This window comes from Diachasmimorpha longicaudata, chromosome 5, assembly GCF_034640455.1.
Source record: "Diachasmimorpha longicaudata isolate KC_UGA_2023 chromosome 5, iyDiaLong2, whole genome shotgun sequence".
NCBI lineage: Eukaryota > Metazoa > Arthropoda > Insecta > Hymenoptera > Braconidae > Diachasmimorpha > Diachasmimorpha longicaudata.
In genome coordinates this window covers 7169982-7195170 of record NC_087229.1, presented here as the reverse complement: position 1 = coordinate 7195170, position 25189 = coordinate 7169982, and the positions used below count along the sequence as shown (strand labels likewise).

The 25189-nt window shown below is 40.9% G+C and overlaps 1 protein-coding gene across 1 annotated transcript; it reads right to left on the bottom strand.

Annotated features, from left to right (window-relative positions):
- Positions 1–1631: 1631 nt before the first annotated feature.
- Positions 1632–15525, bottom strand: LOC135162625 (uncharacterized). Its single transcript, XM_064121276.1, has 21 exons — positions 15494–15525; positions 15056–15147; positions 14770–14911; positions 14411–14562; positions 14142–14314; positions 13497–13597; positions 13229–13376; positions 12583–12599; positions 12421–12530; positions 12289–12375; positions 12187–12247; positions 11827–12013; positions 7861–8299; positions 7427–7643; positions 7230–7358; positions 6837–7068; positions 5519–6130; positions 5303–5410; positions 5086–5241; positions 4797–5015; positions 1632–4709 (listed from the first exon to the last, which is right to left on the bottom strand). Exons 1-21 carry the CDS (start codon positions 15523–15525, stop codon positions 3954–3956), a joined length of 4170 nt encoding a protein of 1389 aa, XP_063977346.1. The 3' UTR covers positions 1632–3953.
- Positions 15526–25189: the final 9664 nt, after the last annotated feature.

Below are 25189 nucleotides of genomic sequence, written 5' to 3'. Positions count from 1 at the left end.
TTCCCATAAAGTGAATTTCATCCAAAAGAATGCTTTCCGAGCAAAAGAAATTCAACAAAAACTGAAAAAATGTGGACGAAACAACGCACTTATAAACAAAGAGTAGTCCTGAAAACCCAGGAGGCAAAGCCCGAAGCTGGTATTCCATAAAATCCAAATGAAAATCCATTACCCCATTGAACAAAAGTGTGGATCTAATTAATGATCGATCGTATGCTGGTAGACCGCGAGATATTCATTAGCCCTTGGATACACACGCAGAGGAAAATCAGGCGGGGCACCACACCAAGTAATCGGGAGTTATTGAGGAAGCACATTGGCCGCAGGCCTTATTGATACCTCAACAACACCACAACCCCTCTCATACCTCACCATTTCCCTATTACCCCCTTTTCAATGGCCGTGTGGAGCATGTGTATGGGTCACAGTTCATACCTCGAAGCTTCTAATGACGTGGAAAACTCAAAATGAATGGATGGCCCAGATCTCATAAGAATGCCAGCAAGAAGTCAATGAAATTGAGAAAAACAATAACGCCTGAGCTAAGGGGGTGGATTTTCCAAGCAGTCATCCCTGATTCACTGGAATTATCATCGAATGTCATCGGTGACCACTTTTGCTCCGCAAATGCCAGTTTTTCTGGCCACTCGCTATCAAATTCCCTTCAATTCGTCCCTCAATTCCCTAAAAAAACTAATTGCTATGATTTTCCTCTTATCCACTAGTCGTAGTTCCCCGATTACTCTCTTTTCAATAATCGTATGGAGCACGTGTACGTCACAGTTTCTCCCACAAAGCCTTTAGTCTCTAATGACATGGAAAAATAAAACCAAATGGATGGCCCAGATCTCGTGAAAATGAGAGCAAGAAGTCAATGAGACCAGGGAATACAACAGTGGATGGAGGGAGGGGTGGGTGGGTTGGTTGGATGGAAAACGAGAGGGTAGTTGGGTGGGAAAAAGCTGAGTGGGATGCTAAGTATCAATAATTGAGCGGGCATAGGGTGGGTTGTGATGGCAGTATACTGGTATATAGTGGTTGGCTTGGCTGGCCATTTAGGGGTCGCAGTGGAGCGCCCGCACTAGGGAACGATAGGGGTTAGGCGGGAGGGAGAGAGGGAGGCGAATTGCGCGGCTGTATTATGGGGCCAGGTCTCGCAGTGTGTGCAATGGATATATCGGAGGATGTATCGGTGGGCCACGGTGCCGAGTTGCTCCTGCTATCGACATGTCGAGGATGCCTGCCTGCAATCCCCAACTACTGTGTGTGTTACACACTGGCTCCTATACATTTAGCTCTTGCTCGCTTGCTTGCACCGGTGGATGACTCTGTTTGTCCCTTCAGTATCGCAATACCTCGGCACGGTATCCCTCTTCCCCCCTGACCCCCGATCACCAGCCGTGTCCGTATGGTGAACGTATAAAGCACAAACCGCGTGCCACCCCACGGCTACTCTGGATATGTCGATGGATGACAATAAGGCTAACTGGACCGGGTATCGTAGTTCTTGATCGTAAAAGTGGTTTCTTTTTCAAGAGGTTTTTTTATGGGATTGGGATTAGACGAGGGAGAATAGGGGATGGTTTTCTTGATCGTCAATTGGCTTTTTTTTGCTCAATCGGAGAATGTAAAGGAATTGAGATGATAATGAGGGGAATTATAGTCGATTGTTTAAAGCCTTTGGCAGCGGAATTTGTCATTGTCATAAGGAGGGAAATAGGTTAATAAAAAATGCGAAACATTTCGGACTCTTTACAGAAGTTTTATTCATTTTTATCGGACATTCATTGTTGCTCCCCAATTACGCAACTTTTTCTCTTCTCGCCTCTAATTTATTGCTCTGCAGAGAATACAATTAGAGAATACGAACTTCTTAGCGCTGAACCAAAATTGATGCTTCCGCAATATTTCATTTCCCCCAAATTTCGATTTTATTCATTCATTATAATTTATGGTGTTTTTTCCTTGTTTTTGGAAGAATTCCATCACGCCAATTTACAAATATATGCAAATATCACATCGACAGATGCCTGTTGAAAAGTCAAAGGGTGGAGTGGGCCAGAGGAAGGGGATAACATATATAACAGTGTTATATGAAAGAGGGGTTGAAAGCCTCCGTGCACCGGATGTGCAACTGTTTCGCGGCGATCGAGACGCGAGAAGCGTTTCCTCACTTCTAGTTTTCCTCTTTTCCTCCCTCCTCACCTCTTGCACGTTTTAACCTCCATTAGTGACCCAGGGGCGTTCGCCCTTCTCCTCTCTCTTACACCCCAGCACTTTACCTTCAAAGTATCATTTTCTTTCTCGTACGTTTTCTCTCTTAGTCTCTCTTTTACATTTTACAAGGGTGGAATAGGGTTTACGGTGTTACACACGAACCCTCAGCAACCCCCCGGACAACTTAATGTTATGTAAAAATACCAGGCGGCATCCACAAACCTCCCAGTCTCTTTTTCCTCTTCCTCCAGCGAATGCTCAGATCTACCGTTACATTAATGTACAGCCCAGTAAAAGTACAGGAGATAAAGACAAAATGGATGAAAGAATAAAAAAATGGCGAAACGGAAAGGGAAAAAAAGACAGAGAAATGAGGATACGCTGGGAATTTGGAAAACATGATATCATTTCTCGTTTTGTTTCGAAATATTTCAGAATAATTAATTAAAATCTGGGAAATGTATATATCTTATTTGTTTAAATTTTAGTGCGTTTTTATGGAACATTTAAACTGGACTTTCACTATTCCATTGATTTTTGCTCCAAACTACAAATTTATACACAATGAGTAAGTCTTTTCTAAATGCATTGAATAATTATAAATTCTATGTAACTCAACTATCTTTAGATATGTTTACCATTGTATCAATGGACAGCCCAGTAAAAGTATAAGAGATAACGACAAAATGGATAAAAGAATGAAAAACCGTAAAAATAGGGTTGAAAAAAGGCAGAAGGAAATGAGAAAAAGCAAAAAAAAATAGGGGCGCGAACCGAACGCAGATGCGCTCACTGGAATTTAAATAAAAATAAAGTAGAATTTAAAACTACGGCGAATAAGTAATAACATCCTTGCATAGGCTTGCTCATCCCTGTATAAACCGAGACTACGATTTCGTGATTTTAATTGGCCTCCAACTTCACTCTGGGGGTGTGTTTTTTTTTTTTATTTGTCCATGGTATTTTCCGCTGTTAGCTCACGTTTACCGTTAAAGTTGGCCAAGATTTGCCTTTCTCTGAAAAGTTTTCCTTCTTTCTTCGTTCCATTATACGATCTATCTCATTTAAGAAAGTTTATCCAATGGGTCTATACTTCGAATATCATTTATTTTATTGAATAACTGGATGCTATTATAATTATTTAAGACTTTAATTATGTAAAATAGAGTTGGAAAGAAGGATGGGGATTGGGGGAATCAATTTATCGGCTCTCAAAACTGTTTACTGAGTTGTTCTTTTTTTCCACGATACGAATTTTGCCAGAATTTTCTTCACAGACTAATGAGGCAGCAATGATACTGCTATTTTTTTACAGTTATTAATTCAAGGGATGAATATTTGAGACTATGCCAAGTGTTAGTGGTCCTGAAGATGTTGGCAGCGTTGGTGGAGTTTGGAAAAGCTTGATGGAGAATTTATTAACCCCTTCGCCTATTTGTCAGCCTTCAAAAAAAAATCCTCAACTCATCCTTTCTTGAGGGTCTTCAGGCTCTAAAAAAGAGGAACCCATCATCATATGATCATCAGTGAATGATGACCTATTCCTCATCAGGAACGTTGTTGAAATCTTCCCAGGAAAATCATTAGCTTGAGTTATTGATCAATGCGTTCTATGATTAGGTGATTTTTTTCTGTTTGCTCTCCTCATGATCATCATTCCCTCTCGTGTTCATCTTATTTCCGAATGCTGTTATGATTATGTTAGACAATAATGGAGGATAGACTTGAGATGGAGCTCACGGAGAAACGGGAAATACGTTTATTCGGCTCTCGAGACTGTTGAGAGCTCCCGAGTTATCCCCTTTATTTTCAATAGTATTATCTGGTTCAGAATTTTCTTTCGGGAGTAATGAGGCAGCAGTGATACTGCTATTGCGTGCAGTTATTAATTCAGGTGAATGAATTTTTGAGACTGTGCTAAGTGTTGGGGATGCTGAAGATGTTGGGAGAGTTGGTGGAGGAGTTTTGGAAGACTTGACAGAGAATTTATCAACTCCTTTGCTTGTTTGTGGTCCTTCGAAAAGAATCTTCAACTCATCATCTTTTATTGAGGATATCCAAGCTTTGGAGAAGACTGGGCTCATCGTCAGATGATCATCGGCAAATGATGACACATTACTCAAGAACTTGGGATTAGCATCTAAGATTCTTGGCACCTCCCAGGGTAAGTAATTAGCTTGAGCTATTGATCGTTTACTCCGGAAATGCTGGTCTTTGTGATGAGGGGTTTTTTTTCCGTGTTTGTTTTTCTTGTGATTATGTGCCTTGTATTTTTTTTTCTTCCGTCTTTTCTTCACTTGTCTTCGCCTCCGGTTTTGATAGCTCTCAGCTTTGAGGGGTAAATCCTGCAATTCATCGTCATCGTGGTAGAGCTGGGAGGCAAAAGGGTGGGAATGGAGAGGACTGCCTGAGCGTTTTTTCGGCGATGCTGATTGAGGTTTTGCTTTCTCCTTTGATTCGATGTATTTCAGAAGCAAGTGCAATTGCCGTTCCTGGGGGGGGGGGGATATTCAGAGGAACTCAGTGAAATGTGTCTCAAGTGGTTTTTCTAAGAGAAAAGATTTTTGATGGTGGCTTACGAGGTAATCGTGCACTGCCTGCACCTTCGTCTGTTCCTTGTCGCTGAGTGCGAGATATTCTTTTATCAGACCTTTTAATAAGCGAACTTTTCGGTAGAGATCAGTGGACAGCGGTGTCTGGGTCTCGGGCTGTTGACTGCTTGATGACTGGAATGTCTCCGGCTTAGAATTCTCCACCGGCTGATTCTGTGGGTGGACAACTGGCTGGCCTGTTGTTCTCTGAATTCAATGTGAAACAATGGTTGGGGATAATTCAGTTGTAATTAAACGGGTCGGGGAATGCTAGTACCTGACTATCATATGGCTTCTCATCTCCAACCATCCACACCAAAAATTCATGCAAATGTGGTGGTAACTTTGTGCAAGTCTTATGATGAACTTCGCTAGACACGAGGTGACCCAAAAGCTCCATGACCTTCTTCATTATCTCTTCGGTACGTTTTATCTGGGCAAAGAGAATATGCTGAGTTTTCGGTGAAATAGTAATGAAAGTTGGTAATAGTTGCCTCTTCAGGATCACTGGGTCCGGGTATCGCGGGGGGAAGTGAGCCGGGTTTATTGCGACGGGTTAAACCTGGGCCTAGGCGAGTCTTTAAGGGCTCATTTTTATGAACCTGAAAAATTCAGGATGGAATTCAGCTCGAGTTGAATTTTGGAGAATTGAAAAGTTGTGGGAACAGATGATTCATCGTTTGGAAAATTCACCAAATTATTTCTCTCACTTGTTCAAAAATTTTATCCACAATTTTAGCCGCGAGATCGCCCCTCACCGCGTGTCCCATTTGATCCACATCCTTTGAATAATCATCCCCCACAAGTCTGCCCACTCGAGTCCCTCTATTCGTACTTCGTTTCACTCTTTTCATCGTATCAAGCTGAGTTGAACGATTTTTAAAAAATTTTTGTTTCCCTTTGAAATACGGCCTGCTCCTTCTATGGAGATAAGTGAGTGCCCTCGAATGCCAGAATTCTTTGAAATTCTGGTTAGTGTCACGGTGTCTGGTTACACTTCTTGAAAACCCGTCGGGCGGTATTCTCTCGCTACTTGTGAACTCACTTATCTCAGAGTTTGTCTCGAATGCTTGCATAAGTTCTCTACCAAATCCCATCTTTGTGTTTTCCCGGCTGTCATAATCCTGCCACGGCCAGTTATAGGGCTCCACTATCGACTCATAACGCATTATTGGGCCAAATTCGCTCGAACGCTTTCCCCTTGACTGTTTACTCGGGGTTGATGTCTCTTTGTTTATGGGTTCACGATGAATTTCAAAGGGAGTTTCGCCGTTGCGAATTAACTTGAGGTTCCCCTGATTTGCGGCCTTCTGGTCCTCTTCCTATTGGATAAAATCTTTCTCCTTGGTGGGTATGTATTTTTTATTTTTCGTGGGGCACAAGAAGATCAAAATCAACGAAAAAATAGGAGAAAAGCGAGGGAAATAGGAGCAAGTGGAGTGAAATTGATTTTAATTAGCATTTTACCATAACTTCTCGATTTTGAAATGGAAAAAACCAAGATTGGAGATACATTGGTGGCCTATTTTGTTTCACCACTTCCCTCGTAAAATTCATTCTTAGCTCAGGAAAATAATAACTACAAAATATTATACGAATAACGCCCAACATTACTCGATCCCTCTTTGTCAAGCTGCTGAATTATTCGGTATCTCGTATTTTAGTAAAATTAAAAATTCATCATTTTCCCCCAAAATTGAATTGAATGTCACCGAAAATTACTAGTCAGTGAGCCGTGGAATTTCAATTTTATTTCACCGATATTCCATCTACTAAAACACCTTGTATACAAAATGTAAATAGCAGGCTGAAAGCCCTGGGGCGATGGCCAATCGCGAGCTTTCTGCACCAAATTCCATTGAAAATGACTGAATCAATAATTTATCCTTTTTCGATTTTTCCCCCTATTCATGAAATCGAAATGGAAATCTCCACGAATCGAATATGAAAATCCCTCAAAGAGAATTTTGCTCTCCAATTATCTACGAGCATAAACTATTTTTTCGTTGATTTTTTTTCTCCTTGTACCTGGAGGGATTTCCAGTGTTTATCATTCTGAATTTCATTCGCATTAGGGAAGAAAACGTTGGGGGAGTTGTCCAATGAATTTCCCTGCTCGACTCCTCCTTTAAACATATCATCAATGACCTTCAAAGCCTGATAATCACTTCCTGATGAGGATGAACTGTTGTCTTTGGGGGAGTTTACTGGGGATATTACGAAGAACGTTTGACGGGGATTTGAAGCTTTTGGAGATCGTCTGGATAAAATAGGCGGACGAAAAACACAATCAAAAACTAAATCCACGGAAAAGAAGATTAAGTGAAGTCATATGGTGGCATACGAAGGCGATGTTCCCACTTTTTTCATTACCAACACATATTATAAACTTTTACAACCGTCTGGTCTTACATAACGTACATATTTGATTCACCAAGTGCATTAGTCCTTCCAGGAATGATCTCGTACTCTTGAATCTCTAAAAAATGCGAGTGAAGGAGCATTCCATTCCCCCCATCCTCTTCATCCCTGTGACATCGAGCCTCACGTCTGTGAAAGTGTTTCAGGTTCAGAAATAATGTTAATTTCCTACCTCATCCTAATCTTCTTGAGCTAACCCAACCGTATCACCATCCAGATCATTAGAGACCTCCATATCCCTGTCCTCGCGATTCTCACTCGCCTGATCGTCGAGATCTACGATGAATTTTTTATCCTCAGGACGAACTTCAGCGCTGAGGAATTCTTGACGAGGGTAAGGAAGTGTGGTATTGTCTGCGTTTTGCATTACAGTAGGAACTTCTTTTTTTATCGTCTCCATCATATTTATCATTGCTGTTAACGATAATGAATGGAACGAACTGATAGATTACTAGATTCTTTCCAAATTTTACGATGGACGAAATAATTCACTTTGATAACAACAGAAAAATTCGGTTTTACCATCACTTGATGAGGTAATTAATTTTCAATAAATTTTAAAACTAAATTGAGAAAAATAATAAATGACATAACAGCAAAAATTCAATCAAGAAAATTAATTACAACTCACTAGTACTACCACTCGCATTGATAGAATTCATTGAGTCTCGTTTTCCCATATCTCCCTCGTAATCATAGTACTCAATGATACCACTACCAGTTAAATCGGAAATTGGATAACGTCTCCTTTCAACCTTCATATTCTTCCCGAGATTCCTCGCTGGTGAGTTTTCACCGGAGAATCCCAGGTCACCCAGAATCGTCTCAATATCCACCTCATTAGCTGCACTCCTATCCCCAATTCCATCGGCATCTTTATCACCCCTATAATCTCTTATCGCGGCACGTCTCCTGTGACCGTGCTTTGACCAGAGGAGTCGTCTCTTGCTGCTTCGTGTTCTGTAGCTACCGGGATTAATAGTCCTGTCGATTGATTTTAATTCATCCTTGGCCCTCAGAACATTTTTCAAAAAGTTGTCCAAAGCTGGACTGTTGATGTCATCTTCCACCTGTGCCCCGGTAATAATTCTATTATGCACTCACATCATCAGAGTAGATGTCGTTATTGATCTGACTAGATAGTTTCTTTCCTATTTACTGACTCAATAGCATCAACAATATTCATAACAATTACCAGTACATCACGCAAATCGGTGCTGTACTATTAAAACTACTATTGAAAACTACTAAAAAAATATTTTCGAAATTTAGCAAGTTTTTTCTAGTTTCTCCAATTGTATCTTCGGGAAGTTAGATTATGTGTCTGAAATCATCATCTTATTCCTTATTCCACTTTCATCTTTCTCATTATACATGGATTAAAATACAAGATAATCCTCTCAATGCAAGTAATATTATTCTCCCTCAACCCTCGCTACCCCCAAAGACAAAAGAGTCCTAGTAACTAACCGCGGAAGTAACACGTTGAAGAAGAAAAAAAAAACAGACGTCAGAAAGGTCTAGAGCCCAGAGAAGCGTGTGGAGATGTACAAGAAGGCACCAAGGCACCATGTAGAAAGCTCTCTGTCTCTGACAATCTGACTCTCTACCCTCTCACTCCATTCCTCTCCCTCACCCTTCCATCCCCTACCCCAACTGACGAGTTATAATAATAATAGAGAGAGAGGGAATGAATCCTAAAACCATTTCTCGTTTTCTCCTTCACTATCAACGATGTCGCGTGCCTTTTCCTTCAGCAACGGACATACACCAAGACAATGCACCTCATCTATAGTGATATAAAAAAATATATATATGTTTATATATTCGTGGGTATATACCACGTACATCCACCTATCTAACCAGAGGGAAAATGAGGAAGAGCGACAGTGAATGAGTGAGACAGAGGAGTTAGGTATGCCAGGGTGCGTTATTAAAAATTCACTCCCTCCCGCGGTTGAAGTGGCCTCTGGCAATCTGCATCTCATTCCCAGCGGGCCCTTGTGCTACTCGTATCCCCAACCCGAGCTATCCTCGTATTCCTCCTGCTTCCTCTTGGTGGAGGTAGATGAGGGGTAGGGTGGAGGCACACTGTGGGCCGAAGCTCTTCTGGTACACTTCCACTGCTGGCCTCTTCAGATGGCTGGCATGACAGAGTCCATCCGGCTACCATCCTTTTCTGGTTCTCATATCGGTGAGGGGGGTGAACATTTCTGTGGCCCATTAGGTTTCGGGGGGGGTTTTTGGTTCACGAGGGGAGTCATTCGGGTTTTTTAATATTTCATCATTCAACGGAGATGACAATACTTTGGTGGAGATGTGGTTTTCAAGTTGAGGATGTGGAAAAGTCTATGTTGATGTCTTTGCTGATGATTTTGTTTTAAAATAAACTTTGAATTTGATTTTTTTTTTATGGAGCTACGACAATCAGATGAAGATTAGTTTTATCACAATAATTAGCCTCCCAAGTCTCATTTTTCCAACAAACTTGATGTAAAAAGTGCTTGATTGTCATTTTGTGCCACGTTTCGCCCTCTAGAGCTTTAATTTTCGTCCAAAATTTCTTTCTGCGTATGAGGAAGGGCCTTAAGTTTATCTCTAACCTTTGAGCTCAAGAATGTGATATTCTTATCAGCCTTGGTGACAAAAAATTATGAGGCTGACATAATTATTTTGGAGAGGAAAGTCACAGGCCACCAGGAAAATTCATGAGAATGCCTCTCCATATTTTCCTTAAAAAGTCCCATTCATAGCCATTAAATGTCAATGAATGTCTTCCACACTGTAAAATACCCCCAGTCTCCAGATTTACGAGAAAATTAACTATCAGAATAATTCGACGCATCTCTGTCCTTTCTTCTCCCAATGAATTGATGTTGTCATCTCTCACATTTCCATCTTGATGAATTTTTCATTTCCACTAATTAATATTTTTTATTACGAAAGTTCCTGGAAAATGATGAAGCTCCGCAGCGTTTCATCTCCATCCCTTTTCTCTTCATTTCCACTGTCATCAAGGAACCGTCATCAGATGGACGTGCGAATTGTTCCACGAGGATTTTCTCTACGTGCGTGTCCCCATCGGCGACACGCGCAAATTTGGATGATTGTCCTTTGGATTCTGCATTTTTTTTTCCTCTCTCTCTCTCACTAGAGAAGGAACTGGTGACGCAAGCGGGCGGAAGGGGGGGGGGGAGTGGAAAGAGAGAACACAGGGCCTCGACCAAGATGAGACGACCGGGATATGACGGGGACGAGGATCGATCGTGGTACCATTTTGTGGGTGAGTTGAGAGGAGTGAGAGAGACCGACAAGAGGAGAGTAGAGTAACGCTTGGCAGCCAAAACTACGAGCGGCATAATCAATCACGGCTAGTGGGGAGGTTTTGCACTTGGGTCTTGGGTTTGTATGTGGATACCAAGGCATAGTTTTCCTCCTTGTTCCCTTGTTACGTTAACGGTAATATCGCCTCTTTCCTCTAAAACGTGGATGTGCCTTGTCTCAACGTTGCCCAAAACCTCTTTGTCATTTTGTCGACGTAAATTTCAGCCGGGAGGTGAGTACTTTGACGTTAAACAGTGAGTTAAAGTTATGAGGAGGAATGGGGTGGGGAAGGGGGGCATGAAAAAGAAATTAAAACGGCGGCTAGTTTTTTTTTCCTTTTAGGGAATCCATCCGAGGAGTTCGTTGTTTTGGGAAAATGAACGTCCGTCGCTCGGTCACTTTTTCGAAATTCTCTCCCAAAATCAAGATTAAAATTCTGCTGTAATGAGGTTAAATACTGGGACTCAACTCGCCTGTAATTTTGTATCCAAAGATCTGCGATCCTGGGACTCACCTCCACCAGGAGCGACGATGAGTAAAGTCTGAAGAAGGAGCAGGAAGATATTCAAATCCATTCTTTCCTAGTTCTAATCCTCAAATGGAAAGCTTTCAAAGATCCTGCATGAGTCCAGGGGATGAAAAAAAAACATTATGACTCGATGGTAGAAAAAAAAGGAGTGACGGTAGAAACGTAAATTTCTTACTCGGGTTATTTTCTGCACGTCGTAATTTGCATTCTCTTAATCCCAACTCTGTGTCTTTCCACCTCTTTCTGTTCCCATATTACTCTCGTTCCTTTTTAAAACCACTATTCAGCCCTTGCCTATGCCAGTGTCCTCCAGTATCCTCCACCCCCGAGCGAAAGCGTTGGGAAATTAAAAACGTCCGATCGTAAAGCCTTGAAAGGAGGTGAAATATCGCCAGTGAAGTACATTGAATCGTAATCAGCCCAGCTCTTAATCTCAAATAATAACTGTACTCCCTCATATTCACCATTATTATTTGTTTCTCCTCTCAAAGGGGAGTGGGTGGGGTGCACAAAAGTGAGCTAAAGAGCGATAAACTCCGGCATTCGTGGGGAATACAGAAAATTTTTGCGAAGAAAAGGACAGGAGAATTGTTTGAAAAAAAAAAGAAAGAGGAGAAATGATGGAGAGAATGGGGATGGTGAAAAGGGAGAGAAAGGAGCCAGTGGAATCTCTGGCCTGGCTGCTTACTCTACGCGGTGCACGGAAGTTGTGCCTGCGCCCATAGAAATCTTTGTGAGACTTACACTTGATTTCACCCGGGCCTTCTTCTCGGCTATGGAGATCTCGGTGCTTCGTGGATGAGGAGAAAGATTTCTTTTAAGAGAGAATAAGCAGATGCTCAGAAATCGATTCTCACTGGACGATGGCTTTTGTTGAGGGATACTCGCATTTATCGAAGTAGTGAAGAGTGAAACAGAACCTCTGGAACCTCTGGAAGTATATCCCAATGTGTCTTATTTTTAAATTAAAAATTATTGTTAAAGAAATGAAATTTATTTTCATTAAGCGGTATAAGGGTACAGCGAGCGTGAAAAATTAAATTTTATTTTTACTAGCTTTTGTTATTAGCAATAAATATTTTTCTTCCATTCAGCCAGACGAACAAATGCGCCTCCTTAGAATCATCTGATGATAAATCTCCAAAAATGCATGAAAAATATTTTTCTGTTAAGATCATACAATAAAAATTGGTGGGGGTAAGAAACCAGTTGGTGTACATGAGAAAAAGGGGTTGCGCTGATGGAACGGGACGAGAATAATGTACCGCGTAAGAGCCATTAGGTTATTAAAAACTAGAAGCCGGAAAAATGAAAGAGGAGAGTTAAAGGGACGTATACAGAGGGGGGAAGGGCCCTCTCCTCCCTCCGCAGGGGGTGGAAATGTAGAAATAGGACTGAGAAAATGAGTGGCTATGGAGGTTGTAACAGTGGCGAAAAATTGGCTCGGCCTGTGTTTACGTTTCGATGAGACCAAAAAAAAATTTTAAAACACAAAAATACGAGCTTTTGCATGTCTGCTAGAGAGCGAGAAATATGTGCTTAAATCAGAAAAATCTGGAGAAATTTGTGTGAAAAAAAAACTCACCTAAGCCGAGACTTTTTATTCTATTTTTCTGAAAAACTCCGGGACGTTTTTCCGCCAATCAAAAGCCGTCGAATGCTGGCACGTCTCGAAGGAAATAAATGATGGGAGGGGCAACAATTTGCCAATAATAAAAAAAAAAACCTAGGAAAGAGTGTATGGTCCTATAAAAATGATAGGAAAAATATGTAGACCTGGGCGTTTTTGTGGTTAATCGATCTTGACTGTGAGTAGATTGTTTATTGTTTTTACCGGTCTGCTCTGTTTGTTTTTTATATTTTTTTTCTATTGTGGTTATCGAAGTGCCTTTCATACCTGCACTAATTAATTTACGTTAATAGAATGGAGGTAAACTCGTGGTTTGAAGTCAAATGGAACAAAAAGACCATTCAACGAGTTTTTTTCCTTGTTAAAGATATTGAAGGGAGAATGAACTGTGTGAACGATGGAACAATTGAATCCAGGCCAAAGATGGATTTTTAGGGAGCGATTTGTCGGTGAAGTAGCTTCAAACGCTATTAAAAAATCATTAATTAATTCGTTCGGAGGAAAATAATTTTATACATGATTAATTGGAGCTGATGTGCTGATTGATTGGGACGTCAGAGTGACGTATTTTAATGTGCAAACTCCAGAATGAGTCTCCTTAATCGGGAGAATTTGTGGAGAATAATTCTCCACCAATGAGGGGTCGTCGCGAGTGCTGCCAGGTCTGATAGAAAAAAAAATGTGAGGGAGAGCAACAATTTACCATACCAATAATAAAAAAACTAGGAATGAGAGGATGCTCATTTGGTGGTCAATCGATCTAGACTGTGGGAAGATTGTTTACTCTTCTTTTTGTTTTTCAATAGTTTTTTCGATTGTGGTTAACGAGGCACGCCGAGAAAAATATTGAGTGAAAATTCCGTAACTATTCACGCAATCCATAAACTAAAATCGTTTATAATTAATTTTTATAGCAATGGACATGAATAGTTCTAGTTCAAAGGAATAATTAGAAAAAAAAAATGAAAAGTTTTTATTTTCAGGAATTTTCAGTGAAATCTGATCTTTCATGACTTTTCGATCGCTCCTGCTGTCGTAAAAAATAACAGTCAACTGTTCGAATGTAAATTTTCTTTCAAACATTTAAATTAAGTCTGAAGATTGAAATTAATCAAGTGATTAGTGGGTGAACAGACCTTGAAATGGCTGAATTATTTCCAGAGAAAATAATTTCATAAATGATTAATCGGGGCAGTTATGCGAGTTCATTTGCACGTCGATGTATCATCTGTTGATATGAAATATTGTTTTGCGAATTGTGCATATACTCGACTGAGAGGTAAATAATAGTAATGAATAAGCACACATGTGTGACAGAGAGCAGTGGGCAGAGCTGTGAACCCATTCGGCTTTGTGATTAGACGTAAAGTAGGCGGAAATTATTGGGCCCAGTGTGCGGAATTATTGGATGGATTTAGTTATGAGGCACACAGCACACGCTCAGTGTATATAGTAACTCTTTGTGTATATGTAGCGGCCCTCGTCGTCTACCACACACTTCAACATTGGCCCAACCCTTTTGCTCTCTGTCGTATACAATATTCACTTTCTGACTCACTCGTTTACACACTTTCCTTCTCACTTTGGTATAAAGTGCCCTGGCTTGTACATAAATTTCTCGATACCCGTGTGCACGAGCACCCCCACGTTACTCTCTCACTTTGAGTTGAGCGGAGTACATGGGCACCGGGAAAATACCTGTACATGTATCGGGGTAATTTCTAATATTGCCGAGGTATTTGCTAGATTCGTTAATATTCAACGATCGACAGGGATCGCCCTCTAGTGAATGTTTGATGGAGATTTCGGGGGGGAGGAGATGTTTGAGAGGGAAAGGAAATATATTCAATCTATGGAATATAATCCTGCGATGATTGAAACGATTTTCCTCCCCGCGAAGATGTAATTTTTGTCGACTCCACCGTAAATTTCAAAATTTGTACAAAAATGACGATTCCCATTTTCAAATGTACCACACGGAGAGAAAAATTCTCTAAAAATTACATATTTGTTCCGTAATTTTCTCTGACGGTTTGATACTTTTCCCGAAAGTTCACTGAAAAAGTGCGTAACTGCTCCGTAATTTTAACCAAATAATTTTTCTCCCCGTGTAAATATCTTGATTCTCAAACATTTCAAAATTATTTACTGCAAATCGCAGTAGTGGCGAAAAAACAATTCGCACGGCATTTCTATTTCCTATGCAACAAAGAAATCAAAACAAATCTATTGAACGTGAAAATGAAGCGACAAAAAGCGCAATGATCACAAAAATAGAAGAATGCGTTGAACATTGAGCTACCTCACACACACACCCACACATAAATACATATACTCACTCACTCAGTCTCTCTTCACCTGACTGTACAGTGTGGTGAGTTACGCAAATGCGAATAAGAACAAAGCAAATAACACTGGGCGACGAATATACAAATCTAGAACGACACGAAACAATGCCCCGGGAGAGTTACCGGGCTTTCTAATTGAAACCGAGCCCCGGTGTTTTGCCTACCCCTCGCCATCTCATATGCGTGTGCACCGTACATTTGTATATAGTGGAGGCTTTCTTTTCACTCCCCCTGAGCACCTAATCGTCCTGCACAGATGCGTGCCAACGTGTTTTCTCGGTGGGTTACCCTTCTGTTTTCTTTATCCTCCCGGTTATTTATCCATTGTATCAAAATTTCCCGCCCATTCGATTTCTTCGACTGATAGTTTTTTTTTTCATCGAAAGAAAATGCTCTGGCATTGCGATAAATAACTAATAACTAATCGATTGACTTGGAACGAGAGTTTCTCAATGAATTGTTCATGATTATTCTCATCGGAAGACAGCAACGGGGCACTATAATGATATATCATCGAATCGAAAATTCCCGTTTGATTACTAGAAATAAATGTAATTGAAGAAATTATATTTTTATGTCAATGTGTTGAACAACTGTATTTTGACATTTATTTGACGTTCACTTTTATTCTTCCCCAGCGGCTTTGTGATAACACTTAAAAATTTAATCCGCAATTTCGTTTTCCCATCCATTGAGGATTTTTAATACTCTATCGGTGGAACTGAAGGGCATTAAAAAACTAGAAAGCACGAGGGGTGAATATGTCGAATTCAACGAGTTTCCTTACGAGTCGCTTGGGGCCACAGGACTAAATGCCACCGCGAATTGTTCACGCAGTTATTCCAGCTCTCAAGATCTTTCTTTGGTATCCAGTCGATACATCCATCGCGTCTCACTCAAATAATTATTTACAAACAGCAAAAGAATAGAGGAGAAAGGGACAATGGAAGAATCCAGTGCAAAATAATTTCGCTCCCTTCGTCCTAAAATATTAAAGACGAACCGTTAAAAAAGGAGGATACACCAGCGGAAAAAAACACTTGCAGTTACACTGAATGTGATCCAACCCCAAAAGCGTCCCTGGAATTATTTATAAAATTACTTGGAACATCCATAGGAGCATACTCCTCCCAACTTTTTCCATAAACTGCTTTATATTTCTCCCTCTATCATTTTTTTTTCTTCATTCACTTCCCACGATTACGTTATGATTCAGTCCTCCGGGTGTAGAAGATTTTGAATATAAAATAAAACCTGAAACTTTTCCGGCAAATCAAAACATTTCAATTGCATCTCCAAATAAAATATTACAAAATAATATTCATTAAAGAATACTTTCTGTACTCTGTAAACGCACAACTGTCCTCTACATTTTTTTTTTAAACCATGATGATAATAATAATAAAAATGTCGTTGAAAAATTGAAATGAGGATCGATGCATCAAGCGGATTATCCCTCGCCAATCCAAGACGTTGGTCCGCTGGAATGTAAAAGGTCCAGTTATGGAGAGGAAGCCCAAAGTATACTCAGACCCCAAGAAATACGATAAGCACTTTGCCCGGCCGTATCTATCAAACATAACCCTTATGTTACCAGAATAGTGGCTCGCGGTATACTCCAGGGAGTCAGGCCAGGACAGGACAAACTCGTGGAATTTATACACGCGGACCCTGTGCTCCCCTACACTCCCTCATTCTCTCCCATTTGTACCTCTCACTTTCACTCCCTCCTCTGAAAATAGAGCTTCTCCACCTCTCCCACTACTTTTCTCTTTATCATTTATTCATGCAGCGTTACAGGAGGAAAACTCACGCCAAGTGCCTCATAAACGTTTAGTCCTAACCTCATCCCCATATTCAGACTCCTCAATTTTTTTCTCCCGACCTCTGCACTCGGCGTCGATGAGTTTTCGTTGGTTCGCGTCTTTATTTGAGCCAGGCGAATCCACTAGACGTCATATTTGACTTTTTGCCGCCCCTCGAACGCTTTTAAACTGCGAAACTACTTCATTTTATAATTCACGTTCATCCGGAAGGTTAAAATTTCTTGTTTGACTTTGCCCTCACTCGGGGAGGAATCGTAGGGGAAAAAAATCGAAAATTCCATTGTAACGTCGAGTGAAAAGAGCAACAGTGTCATTAGACGCTGCATCACCGAGATGAACGAAAAAAAAAATCCCGGGACGAATTGTTATTGCGACCACGAGCGCGGAGAATTTCCGCCACCAACTCAGTGATATATGACGCTCAGACGTCAGCCGTGTACGGTGTAGAAGAACTCTCGGCTTGGGGTTGAGAGGAAAATAAAGACATCGTCGAGAAAATCCTTGGGATATGGTACATCTCGTAACCGACCTTACGACTGGCTTTCGATTCTCAACGGAATGAGAATTCTTTTTTCACTTATTGGGTTAGTTCCGAATACTTTTCAAAAACATGACATCACATTTTTTCCAAAAATCCCGAGTCGAGTCGTAAAAATAGGAGATAAAACAAAAAATGATGAACTACGTGGAGAGAAATTTCTGTGAAAAATCGGAATCACCCTTGAAAAATCATCAGAATTTTCTCTCCGCGTTGATGTCCAACAGATCTACTAGAAATCATTATCATTCTAAGCGCACCCCAGTTACCACCTCCATCGCTCCACCCCATCCTATCAGAAAATAAATCGCTGCATTATTCCTTTAATCGTAAAAATATCGCACGCATAATGAACAATCAATGGGCTTTTGAAAATATGCACAGATTGTCAGGTAGGGATGATGGTTGCCCAATTTTGCTGCAATCAACGCCCGAAATTTCATGCAAAACCCGAATTCCAATTGTTTCAGCGCCTCCCGATGTAACCAATATGCACTCCACCACAATATAACCGATAAATCGATCGTCACAGTTTCCGTGTTTCGTTCCATTTGAAAATCGAATTAACGTCCATCAAATGCACCTTTTTTGTCCCTCAATCTCGTGCTTGAAGTACCATGTGTACATGCGGGTATAATCCATTGAATTTCTCCGCACTAAAAACATGAAATACCCGTACCAATTTACCACGACGCGAGGGAAAATAAATTGTGCGACCAAAAAGTGATATTACGCATTCAGTTGACAAGGGGAGAAATGACAAACTTATTTACACTGAAACAAAACAAATAAAGAGGATGAGATGCGGTTAATATACGAGGCATCGAGCCACTACACATTCCCGTATATACATTGGAGTATAACTGGGTGATCCCCCGGAATTCCCTGGAGGTGGGGCAGAGCGGGGCATCAACGAATGGCCCTGGACTATATACAAAAGGCGAAAAGAGAGGGGAAAAAAAAATGTAAGAGAGCTGAGATGAGAGGAGATCGAGTCGCGCGAATATCCCATCTTATGGTGATCCCATGGCACACGTATCGCCTGCAAAAGTACACCCCATAACTCCGGACGGGCCACATACTTTTGCCGTAACCCCCGCCGTCTTCGAGCACCCATACTCTCTCCCACTTGGTATATACGGGAAAACAGTTTGGGTGGATCTAATGGTATTAGATACCTCGGGGGAGGATACATTGATACTTGACCTTATGAAATATCGAAAATTAGGGACAAGGGGGGAGGGGGCTCGACAATTCATGGGGATATTTATGATTTGTTTGAGTGATGGAGGAGGGAACCCGATGGGAAGAGAATGTGCTTTATATCATGTCATTAGTCAATGAAAATTACATTACTGGAATTATCGAATTAAATTGCAGGTGAGTGTAAGGGTGAAGGAAAAATTTGACAGCTTAGAGTTGAGGGACCATTGAAAATAGATAATTTTACTCTATTTGGATTTTTTTTTTAATTTTCAGTCGACCCAAATGCAGTTATGGTTTTCCTTTTTTTATGAACATTTCGAAAAAAATTGGCCAACACTGCAGGAATATTTTGTGCCAAATCATGACACCTTTCTACTGCCGATCAGTGATAAATTTACTCACCTTCTTTTCTCACGTTAAAAAACAAATAATCCAACATCAATTTTCAGTAATATAAAGAGCCCCGGAGGGGTCTTCCACAAGGCAGATTTTAATCCTTGTCTCACTCGAGAGGAACAAGTAAAGAGGGATGAGAGTGTAGTACCGAAGTGACTCAAAGTCTGTCTTCCGGCAAGATGCTTAATTCCACCCGCCAGAGTCCTTCGGCAGAACCGACCAGTACACCCTTTTTCCATCCCACTATCCCCCTTACTTCTATATCACTCCAGACGAGCCCCCTACACGCTTTTACGGGTGAATCCTACCGACAGCCTTCAGATAGTCTCTCAAAGCCAAAAAATACCCGATAGAAAGTTATAGATTTTTTTCTCTCTCTCTCTCTCTCTCTCTCACCGGTGATGAGAGATTTTAGATTTCGGGAGGCGTTGATACTCTCTCTGATCTCTTCTGAGTCCTTCCGTTCCACATGCACATCTGTTCCGAGGGTACTACATCAAGTAAAATGCATAATCTTTTTTTACAGTCCCATAGAATTTTACATGATGATCCGCTTTGGATATATTCAGACGTTTTAATTTTAGGGTGACACGAATAATATATTTTTTCCATGATTTTTATTGCGAGTTCTGCCTCCCAGTGGATGAAAATGTTTTATCGAATTATTTATTATGTTAAGGGGTGTCACCCCTGGTTAATTTCCCTCATCATAAAATGATAATTCATTGTTCACTCACTGCTGACACGAATGTTCATTCATGCCTGCGTTTTATAATTTTTATCATCCCCATCCCCTCGGATTACTCCATTACTATTAAAATGAACGGCGCCAAACTCCGAGTTGAGTCTTATCAAAGTTTGATTCCAACTTGGGCAAAGAAAAATGCCAAATTTTCGAGTTTCCGTTACTGATCCCTCCGCCTGTACTCCATCCAAAGTGAGACTATCTTTTGTAATTTAATAATGAGGGAAGAATGGTGGAGACAATGGGACAACAGATGTGATTGTTGGGAGGTAGATTGCCAAGTGATAAGAAAACATGGGGAGTGATTCGCGTGCCGTACGCTCAGCCAAGAGTTTCTCTGTTTAATCCCATCGTGGTTTGTCTGCTTATGGTATTAGACTTGGCTGGGATAACGCAATAAATCCGAGGTATCGCGGACTTTATTGAAGGAGACTTGTTGTCTCATCCTCAGTCATGTGAGAGGTAATTTTTAAGTCAGATGCTGACAATTGTAATACAATTTCAGTGATTCAATACGCATTTACTGCATCAAAAATACCGTTCATACGTTTCAAATTGTAATAAAAAAAATGAGGCCTGAAAAATCGAACTCATTTTTTCTGCGCGAAAGATTCCGCGATTTCATCGAAATAAAATTCATGTTGGAGTTTATATTTCAAATTGTTAATCAGACATTAAGCTATGGATTGGATTGGATAGGTCTCTGTACGATTTATATTTATTTTTTAAAAATATTTTTATGGGTGAAAATTATGAGAAGATTGGGCCTAGTTTTCTTGGGTCCAGGGTGTCGTATTCCTTTTGTTTCTTTAATTAATTCCTCTGAGGAAACGAACCAGAAAATTGTGCCTTCTCCAGCGTATAAATAAAACAACTCAATTCCAACTTTTAAATCATTCAAAATGAGCCCATCTCCAATAATGCATTTTGAAAAAGCAAAAAAATGTATTTCTGTGATAAGAATAAACTTTTTAACCATTTACAAGTAATAGTAAAAATTCGCATATATTTTCTGCATTGCCACTGTAAAAAGTATCACCAGCCACGTAAAATGTATACCCCCGATGTGCACTAGCAAGTGAGAGATGGGTAACAACGAGCCTCTCGGCCGAGTTATCTGTAATGGAATAAGTTGGCAACAATGGTGCATTGTAGAGCGCTTGGGCTCGTCCCCGTTGACGGACATTATCACCGGACGTAGCGTTTCCGCGACATCCTCGCCGCGTCACAAGACGCGCGTCAGGCCCCAACCCTGGCAATAGTATTTTCCACCCTTGTGTATGTGGTTTGCTCTCGTTTGCAACGAATGTATGCCACGCGGTAGAGCAAACTCAATATGAGTAACAGCCAACTACAAACACGAGTTTGTTTGTACCTTCGCACACAACGTACTCGCAAAGTTACAAAACGGTTCATTGAAATACAAATCGAACTAGCTGGTGTTTCTACCGTCTATCACGAAGAGTTGTGGAGATAGAGGTGCTGATTCTCTCTCATGGTGTCCTCTTTCGGTGTGAACGAAAATACATTTAACCCATATGTATTATTTGAATTTCAAAAGGGGTCTAGGTGCTATTTTGGGGTGTGTTTTGATAACGATTACATTGTCCCGAGGTATTATTCGAGATTCTCCCCCAATTGTTCCTAAAATTCTCCAGATTTTAGATACAACGAGGCCTAAACATCTCTGACGATATATTTTTTTATCAACTAACTTAAATTTGTCCTTTTGATGTCCATTTCCGCAGAACTCTTTCTTCCAAATCAATTTCCATCGTAAACTTCTCGCTGTAAAATCAATGGGGTCTCGATCCTTAAACACTGCATTCTGCAGAAGACATTTAGAAACGTGTGGGAGCGCAGAATAAAAAAATGGCAAATTTTTAACAAATTCAAAGGGCAAAAGTTATAGGAAAAATGAAATTTGATGTGTCAGCAGTTAAGTAATTGTATTGGTGTCTGCTGCGACATGAAAAAAAAATTCAATTCCCCCGAAAATTCAAAGCAAATAAATACTTTCGCGACATAAAAATATGATGGAATAATACGAGGGAGTGATTTTTGTGTTGCTCATGGGGTAACCGGGAAAATGTGGAGCTGTTTAATATTAATAAGCTGCCAGTAGTTTTTCCTGCTCCTGGCAGGCACGTAGATGCATATCACTCGCTGCATTACGAAGAGACGCGCACTTGTCGAGGCCCACACATTTTCAACCCCCCAAGGGAGTCCACGAATTGGCATAAGAGAATATTCTTAAATAGTCACTTTCACCCCCTCGAAGAATCTTCTCACACCTCTCACGGAGAATTGGCCACCCCGTGTCTACCTTATCTCGCATTACCCTTTAATCTGTCGCACGCACTTTTATAATATTCCCTGGGTGAAGGCAAGTGATAAGGAGTTAAATTGGCGAATGGGGGAAAGGGTAAGAGTTCCTCTAAGGTGGCGGAAGGCGCGGGGGCGTTGTACGCGGTGGATTGGACAGAGGGCTTAAAAGCCGATATATCAGGGTAAATAACTTGTCCATTAAAATGCTTAAGTAGCAATAAGTACACGAGCCTAACTGACAGCCCACCAGGAAAATCCGAGTCTGCTTCTGGATTAAAGTGTCCAACTTGCAATATTTATTGGATTTTTAATATCGATATTATAATATTTTATTATTCATATCATTCCACTAATTTTCGTTTCCTATTTTTTGAAGAATAAAATCATACAGAGCAATGTACTCGATATTTTTCAATGGATGAACTATTTTTCTTTACACTAACGTGAATAAAATAAAGGGTTAACCGATGATCAATAAAAATATTGAATTTTATATCACACTTATGTACTGAAGGAACTATCGGAATACATCGATGTACGTGATCAAGGGTTTTTCCAACTGCAGTATCACTCCCCCTCCCCATTCCTTCACCTTTCAAAGGTCAAAAGCGAATGAACGCAGGTGGTAGAGAGTGGGAGGGAAGGAAGGGGTGGTTGGTGTACGAAAACGAAATAGCTTGGACTGGTACATCACGTAAGTCGTCTGTGTGGAGGTGAGCCGAGGAAGGCCAGGTACGTGGAATACTCGGTATCGTCTGGAGAAGCTAGAAAAACCTTGTGCCACATCACCCATATACTGTGAAATAACCCCAGCGCCCACACCCACTCCGGCTTTTCCTTCTTTGCTGATGCGTCTTTCATGATGGCGTCGCACACATCGCCCGCAACAAACCGAGAGGAAGCTGCGGTGTTACTGCAGCATTGCCCGTTATTTCTTGAGTGGTTAATAAATAAGAAACTAAAAAACGAGGTTTTTACGAAGTTGGTACACGTTTTTCGATGGCCAGACGTTGATTATTAAAATGTATTTGGGGTTTTTATCAAAATTTTAGTTGGACGCGTCATTATGAATTTTTTGAAAGGCCTTTCGCAGGTGCCATTTTAGAATATAAATTCCATTTACAATTGAATTGATTTGCATTCCCCTCAAAAACTACACTTCCATCACGTCTTTCAGACTTAAATCGCATCAAAGAAGTTTTCCCTTAATCAAATTTTTTAAATGCTGTTGATTTTGAACCCGAAGGATAAGCTTTTGATGTTCGCATACGAAAGCTAAAAGCCATTGTCTTAAAAATCACCACAAACTCAAATGCCCTTAAATAAATTTTATTTGAATGAAATGGATCCCCCACGTGATTCTAAGAATTTATTAGAGTCAAACGAAGTCCATTAAATTCACCTAAACAATTCTTCCAAGAGCATCCCCCTGATCCGCGAAATTAGTGTGCACCCCCGAAGCATTAAATAATCCACAAGTCGTTGCGATAAAATGACAAACATCAAATTCCCCGAATGATCCTTAAAAAGTGCTAACCCACCATTTTAAGGAAAGTTCGCATCGCCCCGTCGACTTCTCCACATCCGCATTCACCTGTATTTTCCACCTGTTCAACTGGGCGGTGGCATTTAGGCTCCACCTACGTTCCCACCTAGTCGACGCCGGGCGTCCAACGACGTCACTGGTCCTCCCTCCCTCCCATTGGTGGACCGTATCGACTGTGGGCAAAAGTCGTTGTATTTTATTATTTCGTTTCACCTAGGTCCCACACCATCCGCAAGTCGCACACATTCCCAGCACCCGACGTATATCTCCATGGACCCCAAGTGGATCCTGTATGTATCCTGGGAGTTTGCATGCGCCCTCACCGAACTCTCTCGCTCACTTTCCTACGGATATGCGCAACGGCCCGACGAATCCTGTTCGTTTCTTGAGGAGAGAGAAATAAAAAAAAAATGCATGAAAAATTTCCACTGCCGAAACTTTTCGCCAGTTACATCTTACCCCACCGCTCTTCGACAGTTGGACGAGTGGGCGTTGTTCGTTTTACAACCCTTTAGCCGCGGTCCGTCTTTTTCACTCTCACATATTTCCAGGGCTTTTTTGTTAAATTCCTCCTGCCCCTCCTCCCCCCCAAACCCCTTTACCCCGCACTACCCCCTTTATTGTCGTTTTTTCACCGCCACTTTGCCCCTAACTTTTTTCATCCTGCACTCCTGGGGGCGCCAGACGCTCATGTCGATGCATTACAGATTCTGGAAGTACACCTTCTGGCGATGTCTAACAAGAGGATTCCCTCTAAAAGGCGAGAAGATGGAAAAATTCATGCAAGAGAGAGGATCTACAGCAGTTTTGTGTTTTCATTTGAATTAAATATTTACGAGGGGGAGGCTTAATTCACTAATTGAGGATATCGCCCGAAATAATATTGTACCACAATAATATTGTGGGGATGTAATTCATCAAGAGAAATGTTCGCATTGCGGCTGGAAACCTGAGGGCAACCGATCGTCCGTTCGGGGAGAAATTTTTCGTAAAAAATCCCCTCCCGGTCTATGAAAATATACCAAGAGTCATCGTTACCCCATTTCACCCCGGGAAATCAGTCAAAATTAATATATTTTATACATTTTACCCTTTCACATCGGGAGAAAATTCAATTCCAACTGGTTGAGCAATTTCTACTGAACTCTTCTGTCCGCGAATGGTGTTTTCCCTGGAGGAAAATTTCTGAAGCTCAATATCACCCAACAAAGTGGTGTCCACCTCCATAACAATCAATAACGAACTGTTACCACAATTAACATCCCTCATCAAGCCCCAACAAACATTAAAACCCAAAAATAAAGAAGAAACTGTCCCACCTCACGCGATGCCAGCTGCCCTCCCCCCTTCGGATTACTCCATCATCCAATCCCATCGTAACCCACCCTCCCCAAGCTTTTGAAACTCGTAAACGAGCTTCAATGAATTGTCCATCAATTTCTCACCTCTGACATTAACGACCGTAAAACTCACTTATTGCGATGCAATACCTCGTTATTTAATCACCAATAATTTTGATGTACAATCTCATCTTTTCCAAACAA

Coding starts and splice junctions, on each gene's coding strand:
- LOC135162625 (XM_064121276.1), bottom strand. CDS start 15,525: ATGAACAATTCATTGAGAAACTCTCGTTCCAA. Junction 7,359..7,426: donor CTGGATGGTGATACGGTTGG/GTTAGCTCAAGA, acceptor ACACTTTCACAG/ACGTGAGGCTCGATGTCACA. Junction 6,131..6,836: donor AACACTGGAAATCCCTCCAG/GTACAAGGAGAA, acceptor TTTATCCAATAG/GAAGAGGACCAGAAGGCCGC.